The sequence below is a fragment of the Xiphophorus couchianus genome, chromosome 17 (genome assembly GCF_001444195.1).
Source record: "Xiphophorus couchianus chromosome 17, X_couchianus-1.0, whole genome shotgun sequence".
Taxonomy (NCBI): Eukaryota; Metazoa; Chordata; class Actinopteri; order Cyprinodontiformes; family Poeciliidae; genus Xiphophorus; species Xiphophorus couchianus.
In genome coordinates, this window is record NC_040244.1 from 4,026,102 (window position 1) to 4,048,456 (window position 22,355).

Here is a 22,355-nt window from a genome sequence, read left to right on the forward strand (position 1 = left end):
AGTTAACTGAAAACAGTACTTCTCTTTAAATTGTATTCAGTTGAGATTACCGCCACAATTTATTTATTCTTAGTGCCAAAATAATTTAAAGTACTGTTTTAAACATAGTAGCATACACCTACTTTCTCAATATTTTGTACAACATCCCTTTAAACTTAATGGCTTATTTTGGATATCCTTCCAGAAATTTCTCAAAACAGCTTACTGGAGTTTTGGCCCTTCCCTCCGGACAAAACTGGTGTATCTGAGTCAGGTTTGTGTATGTTGCTCCCACATCTTTACAGTTCTACAACCTTCTATGAGCAGTGCCTCTCACAGTTAGGCTTTTCTCAATAAAATATTATTCAAATCCCCAAAAAGCTGTACAATTGAAAGTCTGTTGTGCGTTTGGAAAGTGAACTTGGTTCAAAGATACAGAATAAACACATTCATAACATTTCTGCAGTACAAAAATATATTTTACTTAACATAGATGCTTACTTGAACTTGAATCCATTTTCCATCCATTTTATGCTGCATCTTTCAATAATCCGTCCTCATGGCCCCAAAAGTGTACACACTGCTGGAAACACAATCTTTTTGAGTTTTTCACAAGAAGCACACAAAAGTAATAAAACAAAATAATACTCAGACCACACGGCCATATTTTTCTAAAAGCAACAACTTTGAACCTGAACTAGAACTCTGACAATTACCACTGCCGCCCTACTTTCAGCTATGAGGCCTGTTGTGCTTACTCATGATTAGGAAGCAAAAAGTCCGAACCATAATCTCCCTCCTTACTTGGTCTCTACCAGTAACGACAACAAACACACGTTACAGCAACATACTTGAAAATAAACACAAAATAATTACAAAAACAGTGTCCATTAGAATGAATGAAAATGTTTAGATACTTAAAACAGCACATTTTTATAATAAAAATGCCCGAGAATATTGCCTACTGGCATAAAGTTAATGTTAGCCACAAAGTTTAAAGAAAATAAAACTCACCTTCGTATCCGTGAAAGTATGACGAGGCGTACATCTTAAAACCCTTCTCCAGCTTACTTATTGAAGTAATTGTTACCTTGACCAAGCCCTGCAAGCACCTAGCGTAAAATGCCATTTTCAATAGACCGGAAGTGACCGAGCCACTTATCGAGAAGGACCATTTATCAATATGCACCTGTGAATATTGATATCTATCATCGTCTACACTCCAGTCCGGTAGGTGGCGGTAAATGCTGCTAAAACGAATGGATTCTTGGAGATGCGCAACCAGACGTTCAGCCCATTCGTTTTAGCAGCAAACCAACTTAAGGTGCATTTACCGCCACCTACCGGACTGGAGTGTAGACGTCGGTGATAGAATTTATCAATATGAACAATGTGTGTGTGAGCGTGTATATACATACATAAACAACCTAGTTTTTTTTAATCTAATCGATTTCTAATAGATTGATTATAGAAAGTACTTTTTAAAATAAATAAATCCAAATAATTAATTAGTTTGTAAAAAGGCTGCAAAGCAAAGAAAGGCATAACTGCGTGAAAGCTTTCTGTGATTTAAAGAAAGATTGAATCAAGCTTTCAATCATTGAGACCTGCAGGGCAGTCACAACAGGCAGCCAACTGACTCAGGTAATTTTGAAGTATTCATATTAATCAGAATAGCAGTTTCACATTTCACTCAGAAAGAAAAAAAGAAAGACAATTCAATGAGAAGGCATCAACTAGTAAATGTATTTTAATAGGTTCCAGAACAGGATTCCCCAAAGTGAAAAACTGCAATTACTAGCACAGTGTTTTACTGACCATATCATTGAAAATCTGCCAAACAATCCTGAAAACTATAGTTTGAAGTGTTGTTGTGTGACCAAAGTCAAACCACTAGAAGTCAGGTTTATGAGTTGCCATATGTCTTTTCATATTCCCCTGCTGGGAGAATTCCCGGTCACAGTTTGGACACTTGAAAGGCTTGATCCCGTTGTGGCTGAGAGAGTGCCTCTTTAGACAGTTCAGGGTAAGGAAACGTTTGGGGCACTCCGCGCACAGGTACGGACGATCCCCCGTGTGAGAGCGCGTGTGGACGACGAGGTGACCCTTGCTGGAGAAGCCCTTCCCACAGTGGATGCAGGTGTAAGGCATCTCACCCGTGTGCGACCGATTGTGCAGCCGCAACTCCCCGGACGAGAGGAACGCCTTTCCGCAGGTGGTGCACAGGAAGTTCCTTTCCCCCTTGTGCATCTGCATGTGTCTAATGAAGCCGTTTTTGCTGAAGTGTCTTTCACAGACGTCGCAAAAGTTGGTAGGACCTTCATGCAGGCGCTCGTGCTGCTTGAGAGAATAACGGCACAAGAACCCCTTGTTGCACTCCTTACAGGTGAACTCTCGCCCTCTTTTGTGAAGTCTCTGATGGTGATAGTACCCAGACTGGCTTGCAAATCCTTTCTCGCAATCAATGCAGCTGTAGCGGAAGGAATGGAGCTTCACGTGTGTCTTAAGCTGGTTAGGATGTTTAAATCTCTTCTGGCACGTTGGGCATTTGAGTTCTTCTTCTGTGAGGCTTTTCTTCACAGGTCGCGTACTCAGGAACCTTTTATCTTCCCCTGTGGGCTCTTTCCGTTTTCGCCGACTTTTATTTTTCGGTCCGTCCTTCTTCTGGTCATGTTCCCCCTTTTTGTCGACACTGTCTTTCTGTTTGGCTCTCTGCTGATTCTTTAGGTTGTCTTCAGCTTTCTTGTTTTTACTTTTCATCTCCTGGCTTTTCAGCTGATTTTTGTTGACCTTTTTAACTGCCTTGGTGTTCTGAATAGGGGCTGCCCACTGCTGCTGACGCTGGACATTCTTTCGAACCGTCCTCTGTATGGGCTGTGTGCCTGGACTCTTGGTGCAGATGAATAATCGAGAGAGAGACCCTGAAAACACCAGAAAGGACATACTAGTTCAGTTGTTTAAAAAACATGTCAGATTAGAGAGTTTTTCTGGCCTTCAGCTGACCTGATTTATTTTTGGGCACCCAGTCTTCTGATGTGTCATCCAAGCTTTGATTCGAGTCTTCCTCCAAGTCCTCTAGCGCCAGCGTCTCTTCATCACTGTCGAATTTATCATCGTCTTCTTCATCATCCTCACTGAACTGATTGGTTTGAGTAGAGAGGGCCAGCGTGGATAATATTACATCCTCTTCAGCGCTTGAAGAAACTGCTGAAGAGAAACTTCTTAAGGACTGGAGTGACTTTAGGTGAAGAAAAAAAAAAGAAAAAAGAGAGCAAATCCTTGATCTCACCTGAACTGAGAATCCCCAGCTCTCTGTGATGGAGCAGCAGAGTCTTCAGAGGAAAAGGTTCAGACAGATGATGTCCAAGGTCTTCTGAAGCAGATGACTCATTGAGCCAATTTGCAGTCTAAGAGGCCAGAGACATGCAGGTAGCTCAGTGATATTCACTTACGGACTCCATTTAAAAAGGTTGATCACAATGAAGTGTTTTCCTAGAATTTTGTTTGATTAGATGCCAGCAAAGGCATAAGCCTATGCTCCCACCTTGTACTTGTGCATATAAGTCAACTGGCAAAAGCTAAGACTATTTATAGGTACTACTTATAGGTAGTTTACCCATTACCTATAAGAAAGACAATTTTGTTTGTTGGGAAGTAGTTCACTTACAAAAATCCCAGAGTCCTGGTGTGGAAGCTAAAAGAACATCATCACAACAAAGCTACATTTTGCAAACTATAAGCAGCGTACTGAAGGCTGGCTGTTTGAGGAGACATTTTTGTTTTTGCGATATAAATGTTTTATTTTTATCCAAGGTTTTCATACTGACAAACTGCACATAGGCACTGACAAGCGCAGGTACATGACTACTCCTCTTCTGTAGAGGCTTCTAGCATACCTGCTGCAGGTCCGGTATAGGCAGCAGCTGTTCCAGCCTCGACAGGAGTAAAGATACAAGCTGTTGGATCCGCTGGTTGAAGGCCAATCCATAATGATCAGGAAAAACCTCCTACAAACATAACCAGAGGAGCAGATTTAATTTAGTTTGACTTGCTTGTAATGAGATACATAAATAATTGCTACTAGACGCTTTAGCATGAGCTACTAGACATGTTAGTATGATTGAATCAGATGCTAATTACATCCACTTACAATTGGTTTCCAGACTACTGTGCAAGTTATGTCTGAAAAAGCTGGAATAATTTGCTATTTTTTTCTGATGTATAATTTCTGACTTGTTCTTGGAAAACTTACTTACTTTAATGTTTAAATAAACTCACTTGGAAGAACAGTTCCTTTTCTAAGGGAACATTCAAAATGTTCTGCACCAAGCTTGCAAAGTTACTATAGGAAGTCTTCAGAATATCAGAGCTTTCCTGTAAAGAGATGGGCACAGAAAAGTTAGCAATTACCTCAATGGTTTTTAAATATATAAATATATATGTTATCATTATAATAATAACTGAGTAATAAGAGAGCTTTTTTTAAAGGTTCACCATGTGTTCACTGGTGCTCAGTTCCAGGCAGCAGGTGTGGATCTTATCCAGGTGGCCTTGGATCGCCTTGATGTTAGCTACGCCATTGCCCCGGCACAACTCCAGGACAAACTGCAGCAACACAACGATCAGAGTGGAGTTATCAGGACAGAGACCGGGAAACATCAATAAAAGCTGCAAGCATGTGACAAACGGGAAAACTGCAACACAGAATCTTACATCCATGATAAAACAGAAAGTTAACACCATTTCCAATCTGGGTTTTTATACTTTCGGACGTTTTAAAATAATCTAGTCTGCTCTCAAGTTCACAAAAACATAAAATCTGCATGTTGTCAAACAAAAACAAAGCCGAAATGTAAAAACTGTTTGGAAAAACAAAAAGTATGCCTGTGCTAATTCCACAAGTTTTAAGACAATACAGAACAATTTGTTGCTTCAATAATCATTCAGTAAGTGTGATCGCCTCTATAAAAGTTGGTACACAGATCACACGACATCACAGCAAAAACGACAACAACGACCTTGGAGATGCAATTATGGCTGCCAGGGGTTATAAGGCTTTTCCAAAACTGAATTCCAACATTATACAGTGAAAAACACATTCATCAAATTATACAGAAACCAACAAACCTTACAGCCAATCACAAAGAAACAAGAAGATGATATAAGAGGGTTTTTTTTCTCCTTTTGGACAGATGAGACCAGCATGTGTTTTTTTTTTTGCCAAAATTAAAAGTGTAACAGTAATACATAAATAAATAAACATGGAAGAAGCTACCTGCATTAAGAAGTAAGAATGGTCAATGGTAAGAGGCAATGGTCAGCTAACTCTCCACCTCATCAGATATCCAAGTTTAAAGTATCTTCCTCACCCTCGCTCTGAGGCCCAGGACGAGCTGACCCTTCTGACTGGGACTGAGAAGCTCCGGCACGATCTCTGTGGCCAGGTCGATGAAGTCCAGCAGCTTCTCATACTGGACGGCGCTGTCCTGCTGCACCGCTTTCCACACGAAGGCAGACATGAGCCTCACAGGAGGAACCAGCAGCTGCAAGGAGGCTGGAGGAAGCGGGGAGCCTAAAGGCGACACCACGGACATTTCTCATATGACGAGAAGTAGATTCCGAAGATTAAAAGCAAGCACATCCACCTCTCGACACAGAGGAGAAGGTGAGCTAAACTTAGCGTTGCAATTAACACGCCGTATTTATAAACGTAATAAAACCAGCAGGGATGTGGGTGTAGTTATCGAACAAACCTTTGCCACTCCGCACCATTTTGGGGTAATGGAAACGTCTGAGCAAAGAAGCAAAATATAATTTCACGTGAATCTTGCAGAGGCTCTAACAACAACTTCCGGATACACAAATGTTCTTCTTCTCGTTGTGGCGATGAGCAAACAATATTACGACGCGATACCGCCACCTGCCGGTTGATCGCTGTAGATCAGAACATAATAAATAAATAAATGAAATAAATAAATAAGTAAACAAATAAATAAATATTTTCTGTGCAAGTCATACTTTTGAACCTTTTTGTAAAATACAGACATACTACACTATACAGAAATATAATCTTAGTTTTTTACTTTGCATTAGTCAAAGAGTATAGGATAGTTCTGACCATTTTCCAAATATCTTTTGGAAAAAGTTTAAGACATATGAACGCTTCTGCAAGCTACAGTTCTTTGTACACAAAAATAGTAAAACGGAAAGAAAGAAATATATTGATCATAACAATTAAAATGAAAACAATGGATTCTTCAACTTTGTCTCAGACCTTTAACTATACTTTTTAGAGGCATTTCCTCTTTTATTTTTATATTTTTTCGCAAAAATTTAATAAATAAGTAAACGTAAAGCAACTACCCATCCACTTGTGGGGGACTCCGTCTGCACATTGTTTGCATCATGTGATCATATGTAAAGGCGTGAGACGGAAACTTAACACCCACTGCTGACAAGCCCAGTCAGATTTTACTGTCGCTGCTTGGAATCTGTCGGTTATTGGAGCAAAGCAGCTTTCAGACGCCATCATTATGCTTATGACTACTGGCTTCGACTTCCACGAATACATTTTGGTTTTTGTGCGCAACCTTGGCTGAAGCGCCTTCGCGCTGCAGTAGGATCAGAGATGGAAGGAAGCTGCAGGGGCGCAACTGGATCCCACAAGGATTTCACTTTTGTCAGCTCAGTTGTGAAATACCTGCTGTTCTTTTTTAATTTCATATTCTGGGTGAGTGATCAAAACCGCTTTTATTTCTTTTGTGTGTTAAGTTAATCACTCATCTTGCAATCATAAAATGTGGTTATGCAGAAGCAATAATTTCAGTAAGGCATTTGACAAGATCTTTAAAAAGTAAAAGTTTTATGTTGGGTTTTTGTTGTTGTTGTTGTTGTTTTGTTAGTTTTGTTTTGTTTATTTCTACTGGCTTTGTCCCTCTTTGTTTGGTTTTAAATCAAAATCAAATCAAATTTTATTTGTATAGCACAGTTCAGCAGCAAGGCATTTCAAAGTGCTTTACATCATATCAAACACAGAAACACAAAGTCATCAAGTGGGGGGTTCTTGCTCTTGCATCCATAAAAGGTTTGCCGGTTACACTCCTACTGTGTTATATGGAACGAAATACCTATTGGTATTTTTATTCCCACTCACGCTCACAATCATTCAGTTTAAAACAATGTAAACAGCCTTTCAACGGGCTTCTGGCACGAGGCTCCGTACACCTCTTTCACAGAATCTTTAGTTACTTTTTAACACAGAATGGGTCAGCATACAGATTGCACATACTCAACCCTAAAGTGACCTTTACATTTACCTTCACCCAGCAAACAGTCACCCTTGGAGAACCAAGACTATTTTTTTTATAATCTAAGGAAGATTGGAATCCAAATGGACTCTATGCTTAGAAAGTTGGCCACAAAGGCAGATTTAGCAAATTGTCACTTTTTTTAAGTCCAAAGAAATTACATTTCTTCTTTATTGCAAACCCTCATCAATGCATTTACCTATAATATTCACTGCACTTTTGCCAGATCTGAAACTTCACAATTCAAATGCATCTGAATGTAGATAGTGGAAGCGAAACTCCCTGCAGTGAGTCCACAAAGTTCATACAAAGGGTTTCAGCATCAGGTGATCTCTTGCAGCCTTGCCTGAGCTGGTTTGTTGTTCCAGATTAAACTTGCTGAGGTTTAGAGACTTTTTGTTTGTCTTTCTGCTGCATGGGCAGAAAAAAATCCCCAAGATGTTGAGTTGGGGAAAAAAAAAAAACAACCCAAGATCTGACATGACCTTTCAGGTGTGCCCCTCTGAAATGAGACCAGTCTCTTTATTCATTTGTTTTCAGCACTCTCGGTAAGCACGACTCGCGGCTGTTTAAGTAAGGTAAGGTTGTGTGAGAACTTGAAGCTTGGAATGCGTCGTCATTTCTGCTGCCTCTGGCTACGTCAGAGTCGGTATGCTCCCAGCAGACGTTTGCTGCTACACGTCTGCGCCTTTTTCTAATCTTGACTGTTCGGTTTTTGTTGATTTTCAAAATATTTGGTTTTACACCTTCCTATCTAAACATGTTCCAAAGCCACCTGTGTGCTTCAGGTGTCATACCTAGTCTGTTTGCTGTGCCGTCAGAAAACAAGGGAGAGAAATCAGTTTCCTTCCTAACAAGGCTACAGTCTCTATGGTAATTGGATCCATGTCATTCAGGGCGGAAAGGGTTTGTTCCTGAACTCTTTCTTTTATTCTGCCAAGAATGGGAGACGAGAGCTGAATGAGACGCTTTATTACTGATAGTGGAGAGAGGATTTCGCTACTCTACGTACTTTTATTTTGGAGAAATTGGATAGTTTTGAAATATTTCATCAGTGATTCAGTAAATACGATTCATAAACTCCCCCTGCACATCTTTCTTGTTACAAAGATGAAGTGTCTGGATGGCACCACTCCCCTGACAAGTTGAAACACATAAAAATAGTTTTCAACAGTTGCTCTGATGAACATTCTCCTGTTTTCTGTGTGATTTTTTTTTTCTTTCTTTCATGTTCGCCCACAGGTAATCTCCTTGGTAATGGTGGCAGTCGGCGTTTACGCCCGTACGGTAAAGCATGCAGGTAAATTGTCACGCGTGCCTGCCGGGATTCGGTACTGGGTCTCCGCTTTACTTCAACGGGCACAAGGATCGATCAGCCTCCGTAACGGGAAGCAGATGAAATGTCTCCATCTTTGTTTGCAGAGGCAACACTGGCATCTCTGTCTGTGGATCCTGCCGTTATGCTGATGGTGGTGGGAGTCCTGATGTTCCTAATCACTTTCTGTGGCTGCGTGGGCTCGCTGCGAGAAAACATCTGCCTCCTGCAAACAGTACCTGGGTTTTAAATATTGTCGTCCATTTTATTAATCGAAGACTTAACTGTTTTATTTGGGGGGGGGATTAATGCAGCCAAATATCTGCAGCGAAATACAGTGTCTTGCAAGAGTATTCATACTCCTTTCTTTCCCCATTGTTGACACATTAAAGCCACAAATTTGAAGTGTAAGGAAAGGGATTTATTTCAAATCTTACTGCAAATAAAAACCTGAAAAGTGTGGCAAGCTTAATAGTTGCCTCTGCCAGCTTTGCTGATGTTTTTGCCGGGTTTTTTTTCTTAGCCTGTCATTATAATTGGACGACCAAATCTTTGCAGGCCTACCGTTTTCATTTCCAGTTTTCACTATGTCCGATGAGACGTACAAACCTTGTTATGCTGTTCTGTAATCTAATCTGACTGCATTCAATTTCCTCAGAACATTCTCCATGATCTGGCTGGTATATGTTCATGACTTATTTTGTTGCTGTTTGTTCCCTAATGAGTTTGAACAAACAAAAATACTGCTATATGTAAATATACTTCTATGTATAAAAATGCTAGTACATATCCTTTTATTTAACTAATAAATGGCAATTTGTGGTTGAAAGGTAGAAAAAGGGAAAAGTTTTAGGTGTTTGAGTGCAGGCACTGTACAAGGTCATGTAAACAATACATTTACATTAAGTTAATTGATATAAAATAGTAAACTTTTTTTACAGTTATATATATATTATTATTTTATTTTATTTTTTTTACCCATCCCAGTTTTGTATCTCCCTGGTGGTGATTTTCATAATCCAGCTGGCTGCTGGGATTCTGGGCTTCATCTTTTCAAATAAGGTAATCAAGCAATTAATTAATTAAATGTGAGCATAGACTGATGTCAATTAAAAGGAAATTCATAAAGACTAACTGAAGTAGCTTGTAAAATCATGTTGCTCTTGAAAGGTTTTTTAATCTGGTCAAAATTTAGTTTTTCTGTACACAGAAATTGATGTCTTTATGTCTGAGATTTTTTTAATTTATTTATTTTTTACCTTCAAGGCAAGACAAAAAGTAACAGAAGTGATCAATGATGCAGTCGTTCACTACAGAGACGACGTTGATCTGCAAAACCTTATAGACTTCGGCCAAGAAGAGGTGGGTGTTTTGTCAAAATTGTGTTTGAACTGCTGCAGCAGAGGCAGAACCGGATTAGTGCCTTACTTTGGTCAGATGGGGTGTTTATTTAGACAGAATCAACTAGCATTGGATTTTTGATGTTACTTTAAAATGATCTGGAGGAAAGAGCGTCTTGTATGTGAAAGATGACATATCTGTTCCTGTATGCTTCCCTTGCATAAAACAAAAAAATCACATTTCTGTATTTAATCTTTTTTCCCTCCTCCTTCTCCTCAGTTTGGATGCTGTGGTGCTGCGACATACCTTGACTGGTCCAATAACATCTACTTTGATTGTAACCAATCCAACCCCAGCAGAGAGCGCTGCTCCGTCCCCTTCTCCTGTTGCATCCGCTCTAGAAACGAGGTCACTGATAAAATGGAGACACATTAGAGTCTTTTTTTTTTTCTTCTTCCGTGTTTCTGTTGTACTTTCAGTTTTAGACATAAGGATTTCTCTCTGTGCAGAGTGTAGTCAACACCATGTGTGGCCAAGGCATGCAAGAACGTGAATTCGGTGAAGCTGGCAAAAAAATTCACACCAATGGCTGCATAGATGTGCTGGTTGACTTTATCCACAGCAACATGTTCATACTGGGCGGCATTGCACTGGGACTGGCAATACCAGAGGTACACAGTGGAGCAATAAGAGCATGAACACTTGATCTTGCTGTAGCCAAATGTTCATCCTTGTTTTCTCTCTTGCAGCTGGTGGGCATGTTTTTGTCTCAGCTTCTGATCAATCAGATCAAAGACCAGATTGAACTGCAACAATACAACCTCAAGCACAGCTCTGACCCATGGAGCTGATCCTGGATCAGATTTTTGCAATATTTAGCAACGCATAGGGACTCGGTACAAACAAGCTTGTGCTTGAAGATGTGACACTTTGCTGCCACCTTCTGGTTAGTCGAGGGGCTTGCATTTATCACACTGCACTGATCGAACTTATTTTTTTACTCTTCATTTGTTTTCAGTGGGAAATAGAAAGGTTTTCATTTTATTATATATTGTAAATACCTAAAAATTGTTTGTTATTTCAGCGTTTAAGCGTATTTGATTTGTTTATACTTAGAAATCATATTTAGTTGAATTCTTTAATGCATCTGAGATGTTGTGGTTTCCATTCTGGGTTTTTTTTCTTTTAGTTACAACATATAGCATTTTTGTTATCTGTCATAATTAATATAAATGTTTCAGCTCTACACTTTGGGGATGTTTGGTTCCTACTCTGAAGGGAATGTTGTTCTATGGCTCTAATGAATAATGCCCACAAGAAAAATAAAGCATGTACATGTAATTTCAAACATGATCAAAGCACATTCACACTAGCAAATCATTTTTACATATTACATTTCCTTTCACCATGTTCCAAAAGGAGTAGGGGAAAATAAAAACCCTGATACATATTCAAACACCACTGAACTGCTCCTCTTTGTAATTTTATCATTTTTAGTTTTATTTAGAAAACACATAAAGCGGAAATAAATGTTCATATGTACAGTATTTGAACAGAGATAGTTGTATATTCCCATTCGTTTTCTTATTATTTCCAAACATCATATGATTTATTTTCTTCACAATTGAAGGGACTGGATTATTTATATCAAACCATTATATAAATTTGTTGTTTTTCATTTTGTGACCACATCCAAAAGCTCATTAAATTCCAACCTGATGTTAAAATGTTAAATTTTCTTCTTTTTCAGCTTTGGTTGATTTTTTTTTTCTGTTCAGTTTGTTGTTTATTGCACTATTCCAGCTCACCTCTGATGTTCATATTGTTGTGGTCACTTTTTATTGTCAGCCAACTGACATGTGTGCACTGCTACAGGTTAACAAGGCTATGCTTGTTTTACACACTGCAGTGCCACATAGATGCTTATTAAAACACACTTCCCTAATAATTCTTGGCATGTTGTCGCATCGTTAGACGCACCGGTGCTTTTACCTCTTTGACAATTTTTCTTTGACGGCTAAGACTAGTGTTTACGTGAGTAGATCTTTAGTCTGACCGTTAACTGCAAACAGTCTCCTCATTTTTAACAACTTTCCAATGGCTGAACATAAAACAGAAAGCACTACAGCCTCCCGTCTCCATTTCAGCCTCATCTTCCAGTTAAAGGAAACACACTCTTAAGCTGAAACATGATGCTCGTAATCTTTAGGAGCAGAGGCGGTCCTGTATGTACAACCAGCCTTGACGCACTTCCCCAATCTAAACATTACATTTATCCGTGTGTTAACAGTTGCAGTGCTACCCTTACTACTCAGCGACCCGACCGCACAAACAAATGTTGTGATTTAGTGGGGAAACTGATGAAAACGTGACGTCTTTGTGGCCGTCTCTTATTGTGGTGAATGTGATTTGACCTATGTGCGCTGCACCGCTATGTGTGTGGTCCTGTTTTTCTTTGTTTTGTTTTGTCTTTTGGTTGTTTTTTTTTGCAGCCTCTGACTCACACATGCATGCTTTGGAGGACTTTTAAGGAGGCTCAAACACACACATTTTCTCGTTTAATACGTAGTTTGCAGCTAACTCAACCATGTTTTAACCAGAAGAGAAGAAACAACTTAAAGTCCTGTAAATATGCACACATGCACTTTCGGTAACAATTGATGAAAATAGGTGAGCATTAAAGTCTTCTGTAGTCACCTTAAGCACGAGAATGACAGTTCAGTTGATTTTCAGCCTCCCAAATGAACATTTTAGAAATTTTGAGCTATGGACTTGGTCAGATCAAACACACATTTATCATAATATTTGAGTGTGGTGCCAATGATCTCCAGCGTAAGAAAACTTTATTGTTCTTTCTGATAAGCATGTCATGATGTCCTCAAATATTCAGATCTCTGTCTTTTTTTTCCTACACGAATCTCAGTGGAAATCATCTGCAAGAAGAAAATGTTTTCAGAATCCATCCTCAAAGTCTGATGAAAAAAAAAGAAGAAAGTTTCCCAAAACCAAGGATACTTGAAGATGCATATCTTGAAAAATATTGCAAGGGTACACTAATAAAGCAAACTGTAAGTGTGATTTTATTTGAGCATATGCCTTCATTATTTTATCAAAGAAATGGTTTCATTTTGTTAAATTAATAATCAATTCAATAAATAAAATGACAAAATTCTTAATAGTGTTTACGCAGCTGAGTTGGTTACGTTGCATTTTAAACTCATCTAACAATTTTCTTGGTTTGCAGAAGGTTCTCAGTATTCTGACTGTAATTAACTTGCCGTGCAATGTTTGTATTTACATGTAGCAAAGACTTCATCATTCACCAGTTGTGTTTTGCTGTTCTTTGAAGAAAACTTCAATTAAGGTTTAGCCAGTGCACTAATATTTTACATCTTGAACAATAGATGATGAGATGCAACCAAGATTTCCTTCAGCAACTCTTTAATTTAGGGTGGCAGCTTCTAATCAGATATCAACTTTAATCTCCTTAAGCAAATAAGCAATGAAAACAATTTGCTTTTTTGACGACTGTGGCAACCCTTCCACCAGTACTATACTGGTCATGGATGGTTTACCACGTCAATATCTAAACCCACCTGGTTCGAGGCCCACCTGAGGCCCTCCTGAGTTTCATGTGACCGCATAAGTGCAAACCTAAAAATGATGTGGGCGAGGAGTAATCGAGCGAAGCTACAAAATCCTCCTTTCACAAGAGCAAACCTGTCGAATCTGTGTTGCGCTGACCTGGGGGTCCTTCAGATGAGAAGCTCAGAGCAAAGCCCCTGCCATAAGGCACATTCTTCCACAAGCAAGAGGGGGGATGGGAGAGGAGGTTTTGTTGGTCTGGCTCTCCCCCCACCATGTGCATACCAGTGACAAAAAACCCACAACCAGACACTGAGCTGCAACCAACAGGAGCACAAACACACCACTGGACTTCTTCCAGATACTCTACATGGAGGAAAACAGATTCTCAGGATGTAGACGCAGTTATAAGGATCATTTCTCATTTTTAGTTTTCCGTTGAAGAAGAAGGGGGTGGTGCGTGTGAGCAGGAGATCCTGTTACAGAGGTCCAGACTTTTTTCAAGTTTTTTTTTTTTTTTCTGAAAGTGGGGGTAGGGCGAAGCAACATTTTCTGTTATGCTTTTCTTCCTAAAACCATCCAGCAAATACTTCATATAATTTGGAACTCATCAGTGAATATTTTTGTTTCTTTTTTATTTTTACGTTTTGGGACTATTGGAGCTGAATAATGAGGAAATTTAGGACGATTCTGTGGGACACGGACGAAAAGTGCAGAAGCAAAACGTTTGAGAGGACTGCGAGAAAACTTTAGAGAAAAAACACCCCGCTGCAGCTTTTCTGCAGTATGGAAACTTATAAATCAGATGTAGAAACCAGCTTTCACCAGAGAAGCTTGTAGTTTGGTAGCTGAAGCCTCAAGAATTTTGGAATCCGTTGGAGTTTTTTTCCCCTCTGGTCCGTCTTCTCTCCCAAGATGTCTTCCCAGGGTCGGAGCCCCATTGTTGGGATGCTTTGCGTCTGGGCTGCCTGGCTGTCGGGCTGCAGGGCAGTGATGGCCCCGAACGGGACTATGTTTGAGGACAACTGCAAGAAAACCTCCACTTGTGAGGTGCTTAAATACAACACATGTTTGGGTTCACCTTTACCCTACACCCATACATCTCTGATCCTGGCGGAGGACTCCAGCAGCCAAGAGGAGGCTTTTGAGAAGCTGACCATGTGGTCTGGTAAGTAAAATTTAGAGACACAGTCAACATTAATTTAACTTTTTGAACTTTTCACATTTTTTTTTCTTTCAATCAATTGGGTTTTCAGTAGTGTATGACTGTAAAGTTGAAGAAAAATGGTCAAAAGTTTTTTAAATTTTTTTAACATATAAAAAACTAAAAAGTGTGGTGTGCATTTCTATTTGCCACTACTATCAACAATTTGTGGGAGTGTCTTTGGTTGTATGTTATTTTCACATCCTTTGTAAACTCAAGTTCAGTTGGATCAATAAGCTCTGAGGAGATTTTCAGCTGCAGAAAAGACATTCACTCAGCATGGTGCTGCCACCACCATGTTGCATGGTGTGAATGTTGTGTGCATAAGGGGATGTGCAGTACTAGAAATCCACATAACTTCATCTGACAAAATTACTTACATAATTCATCTGAAATAAATCAATCGCTGACTCACTGATTGGTGCATCTCAGGCAATTATTGACAAAAAAAAGTTGCAACATCTATATTGTCGTGCGTTGTGTAGCTGTTTTGTGTACGTCCACACTTTTACTGATGTTTTCATATCCTAGGATTGCGAAACGCCCCACGTTGCTGGTCAGTCATCCAGCCACTGCTCTGTGCCGTCTACATGCCGAAATGCGAGAATGGCCGAGTGGAGCTGCCCAGCAAGAGCCTGTGTCTGGCCACACGTCGCCCATGCAGCATTGTGGATCGGGAGAGAGGATGGCCCAATTTCCTCAAATGTGACAAATTTCCTGTGGGCTGTTCGGTATGCCTCGTTTTGTGTGTGTTTATTGATCTCCAAGGAGATACTTTCTCCATTTGGTTGCTTCAAAATCTGACATTAGGCCATAAGTTGAAAAAACACGTTAACTGGGATAATCTGGTCACAACCTTACTAGCTGTTCTGAACTGTTTAGAAAATAACAGTTATATTATCTCTCAATACCAGATGTCTCTTCCTTTTCTTCAATGAAATCTTGGAAGATGATTTTCTTGCAAAACATCCTTACCTATGTCAATTTTCTGTCCAGAATGAAGTGCAGAAGCTGAAGTTCAACACGTCAGGCCAGTGCGAAGCCCCTCTGGTGAAGACAGACATACAGTCGAGTTGGTACAAGGATGTAGAAGGCTGTGGTATCCAGTGCGACAACCCCTTGTTCACCGAAGAGGAGCACAATGACATGCACGCCTACATTGCTTACTTTGGCACAATCACACTCCTCTGCACCTTTTTCACTCTGGTGAGACGTATAAACACTCTCCACCGAGAGAGAAATTAATATCTCCCCTCATTCCCTCACCGTATTTGAATCTTTTTCTCTTCCCTGACCACCGTCTCCCCTCTGTCTTGATTCAGGCCACATTTCTTGCTGACTGGAAAAACTCGAACCGCTACCCGGCTGTCATTCTCTTCTACATCAACGCCTGCTTCTTTGTGGGCAGCATTGGCTGGCTCGCCCAGTTCCTGGACGGAGCACGCAAAGAGATTGTGTGCAAGAGTGACAACACCATGCGGCTCGGGGAGCCCTCGTAAGTGTGAGGGCTTCAGCCCAGAGTTGGATGACAACAGCCAAACCGAAAGAGATAGATACAAACTGATGTCCTCTCCATAGGTCTTCAGAAACGCTCTCGTGCGTCACCATCTTCATCATCGTCTATTACTCCTTGATGTCAGGCGTGATTTGGTTCGTCATGCTGACCTACGCCTGGCACACCTCCTTCAAGGCTCTGGGTACAACTCACCAGCCACTGTCCGGACGGACCTCCTACTTCCACATGGTGACCTGGTCCATTCCCTTTGTCCTCACTGTGGCCATCCTTGCTATAGCTGAGGTGTGTTGAAAACCCTCATGAGGTTGTAGGTTTTGAGAATTTTGGAATAAAATGAATGTTTTGTTTGTGTGTTTGTGGTCCAAAGGTGGATGGAGACTCTGTGAGTGGGATCTGCTTTGTCGGCTACAAGAACTACCATTTCCGAGCCGGGTTTGTGCTGGCGCCCATTGGAGTGGTGCTTGTTGTTGGTGGTTACTTTCTCATTCGGGGTAGGTTTGTGCATTAAAATTCATCTGTTACGCTTTCAATATGCAGTGACGATGAAATAAATCCAGGTATTTATCCTAAAGGTCTTGAGTCATCTATGGCCTTATATAGACCTTTAATCTTTCTACATTCTTCTGAAGAAAAAATGAGAAAGTATTTGGTAAAACAGGATACTCACGTTATTAGTAACAGATTATAATATCAGATGGTGGGTAAAAGTAAGCAGTATGGTGCAGCAAATCTGCTTAGTAACTAGAAGTTACTAAAGTAAATGTAACTAGTTATTATTGAGTTGCAACCCACTGTAGTGACCTCGATCCATAAAAGGGTTCAACTCATAACACTTTCCTCTAAAAATACTCTTCTTCTAGGTGTCATGACCTTATTTTCCATCAAGAGTAACCACCCTGGACTACTGAGTGAGAAAGCAGCCAGCAAAATCAATGAGACAATGCTGAGACTAGGTAAGATCTGTCCCGTTCTTTTTGCTAACATTTGAGGGCTAAACGTCTGAGCTAAAACACAAGTCTGTCTCTGGAAACAGATGTTTTGTCTGAAGCGGCAGGCAACATGGCACAAAGAATGTAAACACCCTTAAAACCTCCATGTGATACGATGACCCAGGAGAACGTCTTGTTTACACTGACAAATGTTCTTAATGGGTTTCATTTTCTGAGCTAGCACATTTTTTTTTTCTAAATAAGGGGGAAAAAATCCAACAATCTGTTTGATATTGTGTGATTTGTTACTCTCTTTCTTATCATTAGGTATATTTGGATTCCTTGCCTTTGGCTTTGTTCTCATCACATTCGGATGTCACTTCTATGACTTCTTCAACCAGGCTGAATGGGAGAGGAGCTTCAGAGAATATGTGCTGTGAGTTTTTCAGACAGATTTCCCATGAGGGTTTTTTGTTTGTTTTGTTTTTTTTAGCTATTTTTGTCAGATGACAATTTTTAGGGAAGCAACCAAGAAGCACATTGTAACTTTGGAGGATCTGCAGAGATCCACAGTTCAGATGCAACTATTAATCATGCACTTGACAAAGCTAACCTTCATAAAAGAAAGATGAGAGGAAAGTCAACTTTTAACAAAAGTCATAAGAAGTCCCGTTTGACGTTTCTGGTCGTATGAATCCAAAAGGAAACTTCCTCGCTGACATTAAAGACAAGAAAGGCTATGTGTTGATGAACAGTTACTTCCTGGACACATCATCTCAGCTGTGAAGTATGGTGGTGGCAGCATCATGCTGGGGCGGGATGCAAATCTTTATTAGAGATGAAAAAAATAGCACGTTATAAAAAGAAGCTAAACATGAAGAAGGTTGACGGATTCCTCTTTAAAGATTGGTTGCTATAACCATTCATTATTATGTTAAAATAATCTAACAATTGTTACCATTAAAAACAACGAAAAGCTATGAAATTTGTGACTATTTTACTCACTATTGCATTAAAACTCAGTTATTTATTCTTTTTGCTGTCATTTCTATTCTTTCAACTCATGTAAATGGAAATGAATGTATTTTAAATATCTTAATGTTTTATTTTTAAATTGGGGCATTAACAACTTAAGAGATGCCCCAACTTTGACATTAAATAGTATTTGTTTGCACTTAAATAGGCAAAGTAAAAGTTACACCTGATATGGTTCATACAGAAGTCACTATCTAACTGGACAATGGTCAGCAAACGGGGTTCACAGTGCTGACAACACAGGCTCTGGAAATAATTTACCCCTCATCTCAACAAACGATAAGTCAAGCCTGTGCTGTAAAAGTTAATCTTTTTATGAACTACAAGGGACTGAATGTTGTTCATGTTTCCACCAGATGTGAAGCCAACGTGACAATCGCCTCTCAAACCAACAAGCCCATCCCAGAATGCACCATTAAAAACCGTCCCAGCCTGATGGTGGAGAAGATCAACCTGTTCTCCATGTTCGGCACAGGAATCGCCATGAGCACCTGGGTCTGGACCAAAGCTACCTTCCTCATCTGGAAACGCACTTGGTTCAAGTAAGGAAACACTAAGTAATTTCAGAGATGAAAATCATATTTTGGTGCCTACCAGGCTCTTATAATTTGTTATTTTTCCAGGATCATTGGTCGAAGTGACAATGAACCTAAGAGGATAAAGAAGAGCAAGATGATTGCTAAGGCGTTCGCAATGAGAAAGGAGCTCCACAAGGACCCGGAGAAGGAGCTGTCCTTCAGCATGCATACTGTGTCACATGATGGCCCAGTGGGTTAGTATCTGAACCCTACTAATAGCGCCACCTTGTGAGCTGTGACTGCAACTGCATGGGTTTATGTTCAAATGGCTGTACTAACTTAAATACTTAAATAGAAATAATAATAATAATAATAATAATAATAATAAAGAAATTGTCTGGGATTATCCACTTGAAACCTTTCTGTCATATGTAGGGTATATATTTTATTTCAGAGAAGTGGTGGAAACTGTAAAGCTGCTGGTTAAGCTTTAAGCCTCCAGGACCACGTCAGACTTTAAGATGATTCTGATTTGAAACTCTGTGATTTCTCTTTTAATAGCTGGAATCAATTTTGACCTGAACGAGCCGTCAAATGATGTTTCATCAGCATGGGCGCTCCATGTACCCAAGATGGTCGCCAGACGGGGAGCCATTCTGCCTCAGGACATTTCTGTCACTCCCACTGGGACTCCAGGTGAGCTTTGGCTGTTTTGCAGAGAACCGGTGGGTTCTGACATTTTTTCCTCCTCTGTTCACTTTTGTTAATTTACAATCCGGCATACCAAAACATCCCTTAAACCTTTCACATTTTCTTATTTGGTCTTACAATAATTCGCCTGTTCTGACAGTGCCCCCTCCAGAGGAGAGGAACAGACTGTGGATGGTGGAGGCAGACATATCACCTGAGATGATAAAGAGGAAAAAGAAGAAGAAGAAAAGGAGGAAGGAGGTACGTAACCCTGACGTTGTGGTGGAAAACCAGACTCGACTTCAGCGAGAGTTTGGCCGCAGCTCAGTTCCTCGCCTGCCGAAACTTCCCTGCCACCCAAGCCTGGTGGCCAATCTGCGTGAACAGCAGAGGCAGCAGACGCTGGAGCAGGGCATCCTGCCGGGCTCGTTGCCAGATTATGAACCCTGCGAGGAAAGGTGTTCATACTTGGAGCGCAGGAGCAGCAGAAACGGTTACCTGATGACCCGAGTTGATTGTCCAGAAAATCTGGGCCTCAGGCCAAGCTGTCACCCTTTGACTTCAAACTGGCAGCCCAGTGGATCGTCAATGTACCCCAGAGAGGTGGAGCGTACTGACGGACTGTCAGAGAGAATGGCTCATGTGGCTCGGGTACCGGCGGGCCGCAGGGCAGGCTACGGACCCATCCACTCCAGGACCAATTTAATGGAGGCGGAGCTTATGGATGCTGACTCTGACTTTTAAAACAGCAGAGTAAGCAAGAAAAGAAAAAATTTACCTTTAAGTAACTCTTAAGAGATTCTTACTCAAGTGTACCAGTTCCAACATCACTAAGATCCTAAATATACGATTAAAGTCTCTGTTATTTACGTTGAGTGAGTGTGTCTGAGTGAGTGTGTTAGGAAAATGTATGGGAATAATAGAGAAATAAACTAATGTAAATATCTTTTTAAAAGATTTGTTTTTATACCATATTCTGTACATTATCCTCTTTAAAAGTAAGAAAAAAGCAACAACAACTCTGTGACAACAAAACAGATCAGGCAGCTAAGCTATTCAAGTTAATGTGGAGGCTACCTTATTAGGAGGAACACTTTACTTTCCACATAATAACTTTAAATTTTTGTTCAGAACTGTTTTAAAACAGCATAATTTGTATCTTTTATATACATATGTATATATATAAGTGACTGAATTTGGTAGAACCATCTTTTCAGCCAACTGACCAGCGTGGCCTACAGCAGGTGTGGATGGAGCGTTGATCCATGCTTACTAGAGCCAGAGAAAAGGAAAAAAGCTATTTCGTCACTTTCTCTTGAATCAAATTATTAGTTTTAAACCCCTGAAGGGTATTTTCTAGAGAAACATTTCACATATCTGCCCGTAGCCAGCCCATTCCTACAACAAAGTGAGCAATTTTTATTCCTAGGCACCAACCTTACTGATCAGTAATTTCCTCCACAATAAAACAGTAGTGTCCTAGTTAGAGGTGATTAATAATTTTGGGGTAATTCAGTCAAACTATTTCAAAGTAACTTATATCTCTACTTTTGTATTACAAAAAACCCCCCCATAAAATATATGCCTTTTTCTACTGAAACTAAAAATGAGCTAACCTGATGTTCTAATGTTACCAGTATTAGAGAAATAATCACTAATTCAAACAATAGAGTAAAAGTGGCATGAAGAAGAATGAAGTCTGCATGAGACTGTGCCACTTCACACTTCATTGGTTTACTTGAGTTTTACAGACAATCCCTTTGTCTGCTCTGGTGTCCCTTCTCTTAGTGTTTCTTGACTTTCTGTAACCACAATGTTCTTGTGCAAAACTCTTTGATATTTGCTTTGTTGCCTGGTGCAACAATGCATCTCTTTGTCTTTTGTTTGGAGAAAAAAAAAACATTTTATGAAACTGCATTTGTCTGATTTTCTTTCCACTTTTCTGTTTTGTACATTTAGAGAAAAAAATATGTATTTGTACTGTATATACTGTTGTATATATTATGTTTAAAGTGGTTTCTGGATGTTATTGTCCTCTATGGTTTAGTGTTTCATCTGTACCACAGATGCTGGGTTTCTCAGCAGAATATTTCCTTGTTTCCCTGTCTAAATTAAGGTGCTATTTATATTCTTTGTGTGACTCTGCAAGTAGCTCACACATTCTGCAGAGTTAATAAATAAAAAGGGATGAGTTGACTGTATTTTTCTTTCAAATAACTTTTTCTCTCTTATTTGTGATTTAACCAAAACAAAGTGGTGAGGGCAAGTTCATGCGTGCAGTTATATTGTTTCATAGCCAACACAAAAAAACCTTCTGTTTTTTATTATATTTAGTGAAAATCGTGTCAGATTTATTTAAGCTACACTTTTAATAACAGAAATGTGGCATAGCTCATGTTCAGGAACTATTCAAATATTAAATGAAGAGTGTGTTTTTTTTTATGTCCTTGAAAAGTAAATACTTCTGTTTTTATAGACCGTTTCACAACATTGTTGTGTAGAAAACAATACTTTCACTTAACTGTGCAGCTATGCTTGGTTTGTTTTTATATGGAAATAAAAGTAATACCACAGAAAAAAAAGCCTGGTCAGTCTTCAATGGTCCAACCAGTGTTTTGCTTTTATGCCAGCTTTGTCTCCTCTGACCGATCCGGGATACAGACTTTCCCACCTGAGCTGTGGATTTCTACAGCTCCTCCTGTGGCACAGTAGGATGGAGGATGGATGAATAGAAATACACAATGCACTGTAGATTTTAATTGAAAACAATCATGTAAGGTGTAACATGGACCCCACAGTTAAGTAGTACTTTCTATTAGTCTATCACAGAAAAAAAAAAACACACCATGGTTGTAACATGATAAAAATCTGTCACAATTTAAGATATAAACACTACTGGAAGGTAGACCTTTATGGTATGTAGGTTGTGTTTATGC

At 39.7% G+C, this 22,355-nt stretch overlaps 3 protein-coding genes across 4 annotated transcripts; 2 read left to right on the forward strand and 1 right to left on the reverse strand.

Moving 5' to 3' along the window:
* Nucleotides 1-1,711: 1,711 nt before the first annotated feature.
* Nucleotides 1,712-5,885, reverse strand: LOC114160845 (zinc finger protein 184-like). Of its 2 annotated transcripts, none has more exons than XM_028043708.1 (8): nt 5,733-5,885; nt 5,349-5,551; nt 4,474-4,584; nt 4,258-4,353; nt 3,876-3,986; nt 3,269-3,386; nt 2,983-3,183; nt 1,712-2,900 (listed from the first exon to the last, which is right to left on the reverse strand). In XM_028043708.1, the coding sequence occupies exons 1-8, from the start codon at nt 5,749-5,751 to the stop codon at nt 1,873-1,875; spliced, it is 1,887 nt and encodes a 628-aa protein (XP_027899509.1). In that variant the 5' UTR covers nt 5,752-5,885; the 3' UTR covers nt 1,712-1,872. The 2 variants fall into 2 exon arrangements, with proteins under 2 accessions (XP_027899509.1, XP_027899508.1); XM_028043707.1 differs by having other exon boundaries at nt 2,983-3,186.
* Nucleotides 5,886-6,406: 521 nt separating this feature from the next.
* tspan33a (tetraspanin 33a) lies at nt 6,407-13,025 on the forward strand. Its single transcript, XM_028043709.1, has 8 exons — nt 6,407-6,709; nt 8,529-8,586; nt 8,709-8,836; nt 9,589-9,663; nt 9,868-9,963; nt 10,222-10,350; nt 10,452-10,613; nt 10,692-13,025. The coding sequence occupies exons 1-8, from the start codon at nt 6,608-6,610 to the stop codon at nt 10,791-10,793; spliced, it is 852 nt and encodes a 283-aa protein (XP_027899510.1). The 5' UTR covers nt 6,407-6,607; the 3' UTR covers nt 10,794-13,025.
* Nucleotides 13,026-13,805: 780 nt separating this feature from the next.
* smo (smoothened, frizzled class receptor) lies at nt 13,806-21,620 on the forward strand. Its single transcript, XM_028043706.1, has 12 exons — nt 13,806-14,695; nt 15,263-15,462; nt 15,728-15,937; nt 16,054-16,226; nt 16,310-16,529; nt 16,615-16,738; nt 17,108-17,200; nt 17,504-17,612; nt 18,568-18,753; nt 18,835-18,983; nt 19,291-19,425; nt 19,580-21,620. Exons 1-12 carry the CDS (start codon nt 14,443-14,445, stop codon nt 20,161-20,163), a joined length of 2,436 nt encoding a protein of 811 aa, XP_027899507.1. The 5' UTR covers nt 13,806-14,442; the 3' UTR covers nt 20,164-21,620.
* Nucleotides 21,621-22,355: the final 735 nt, after the last annotated feature.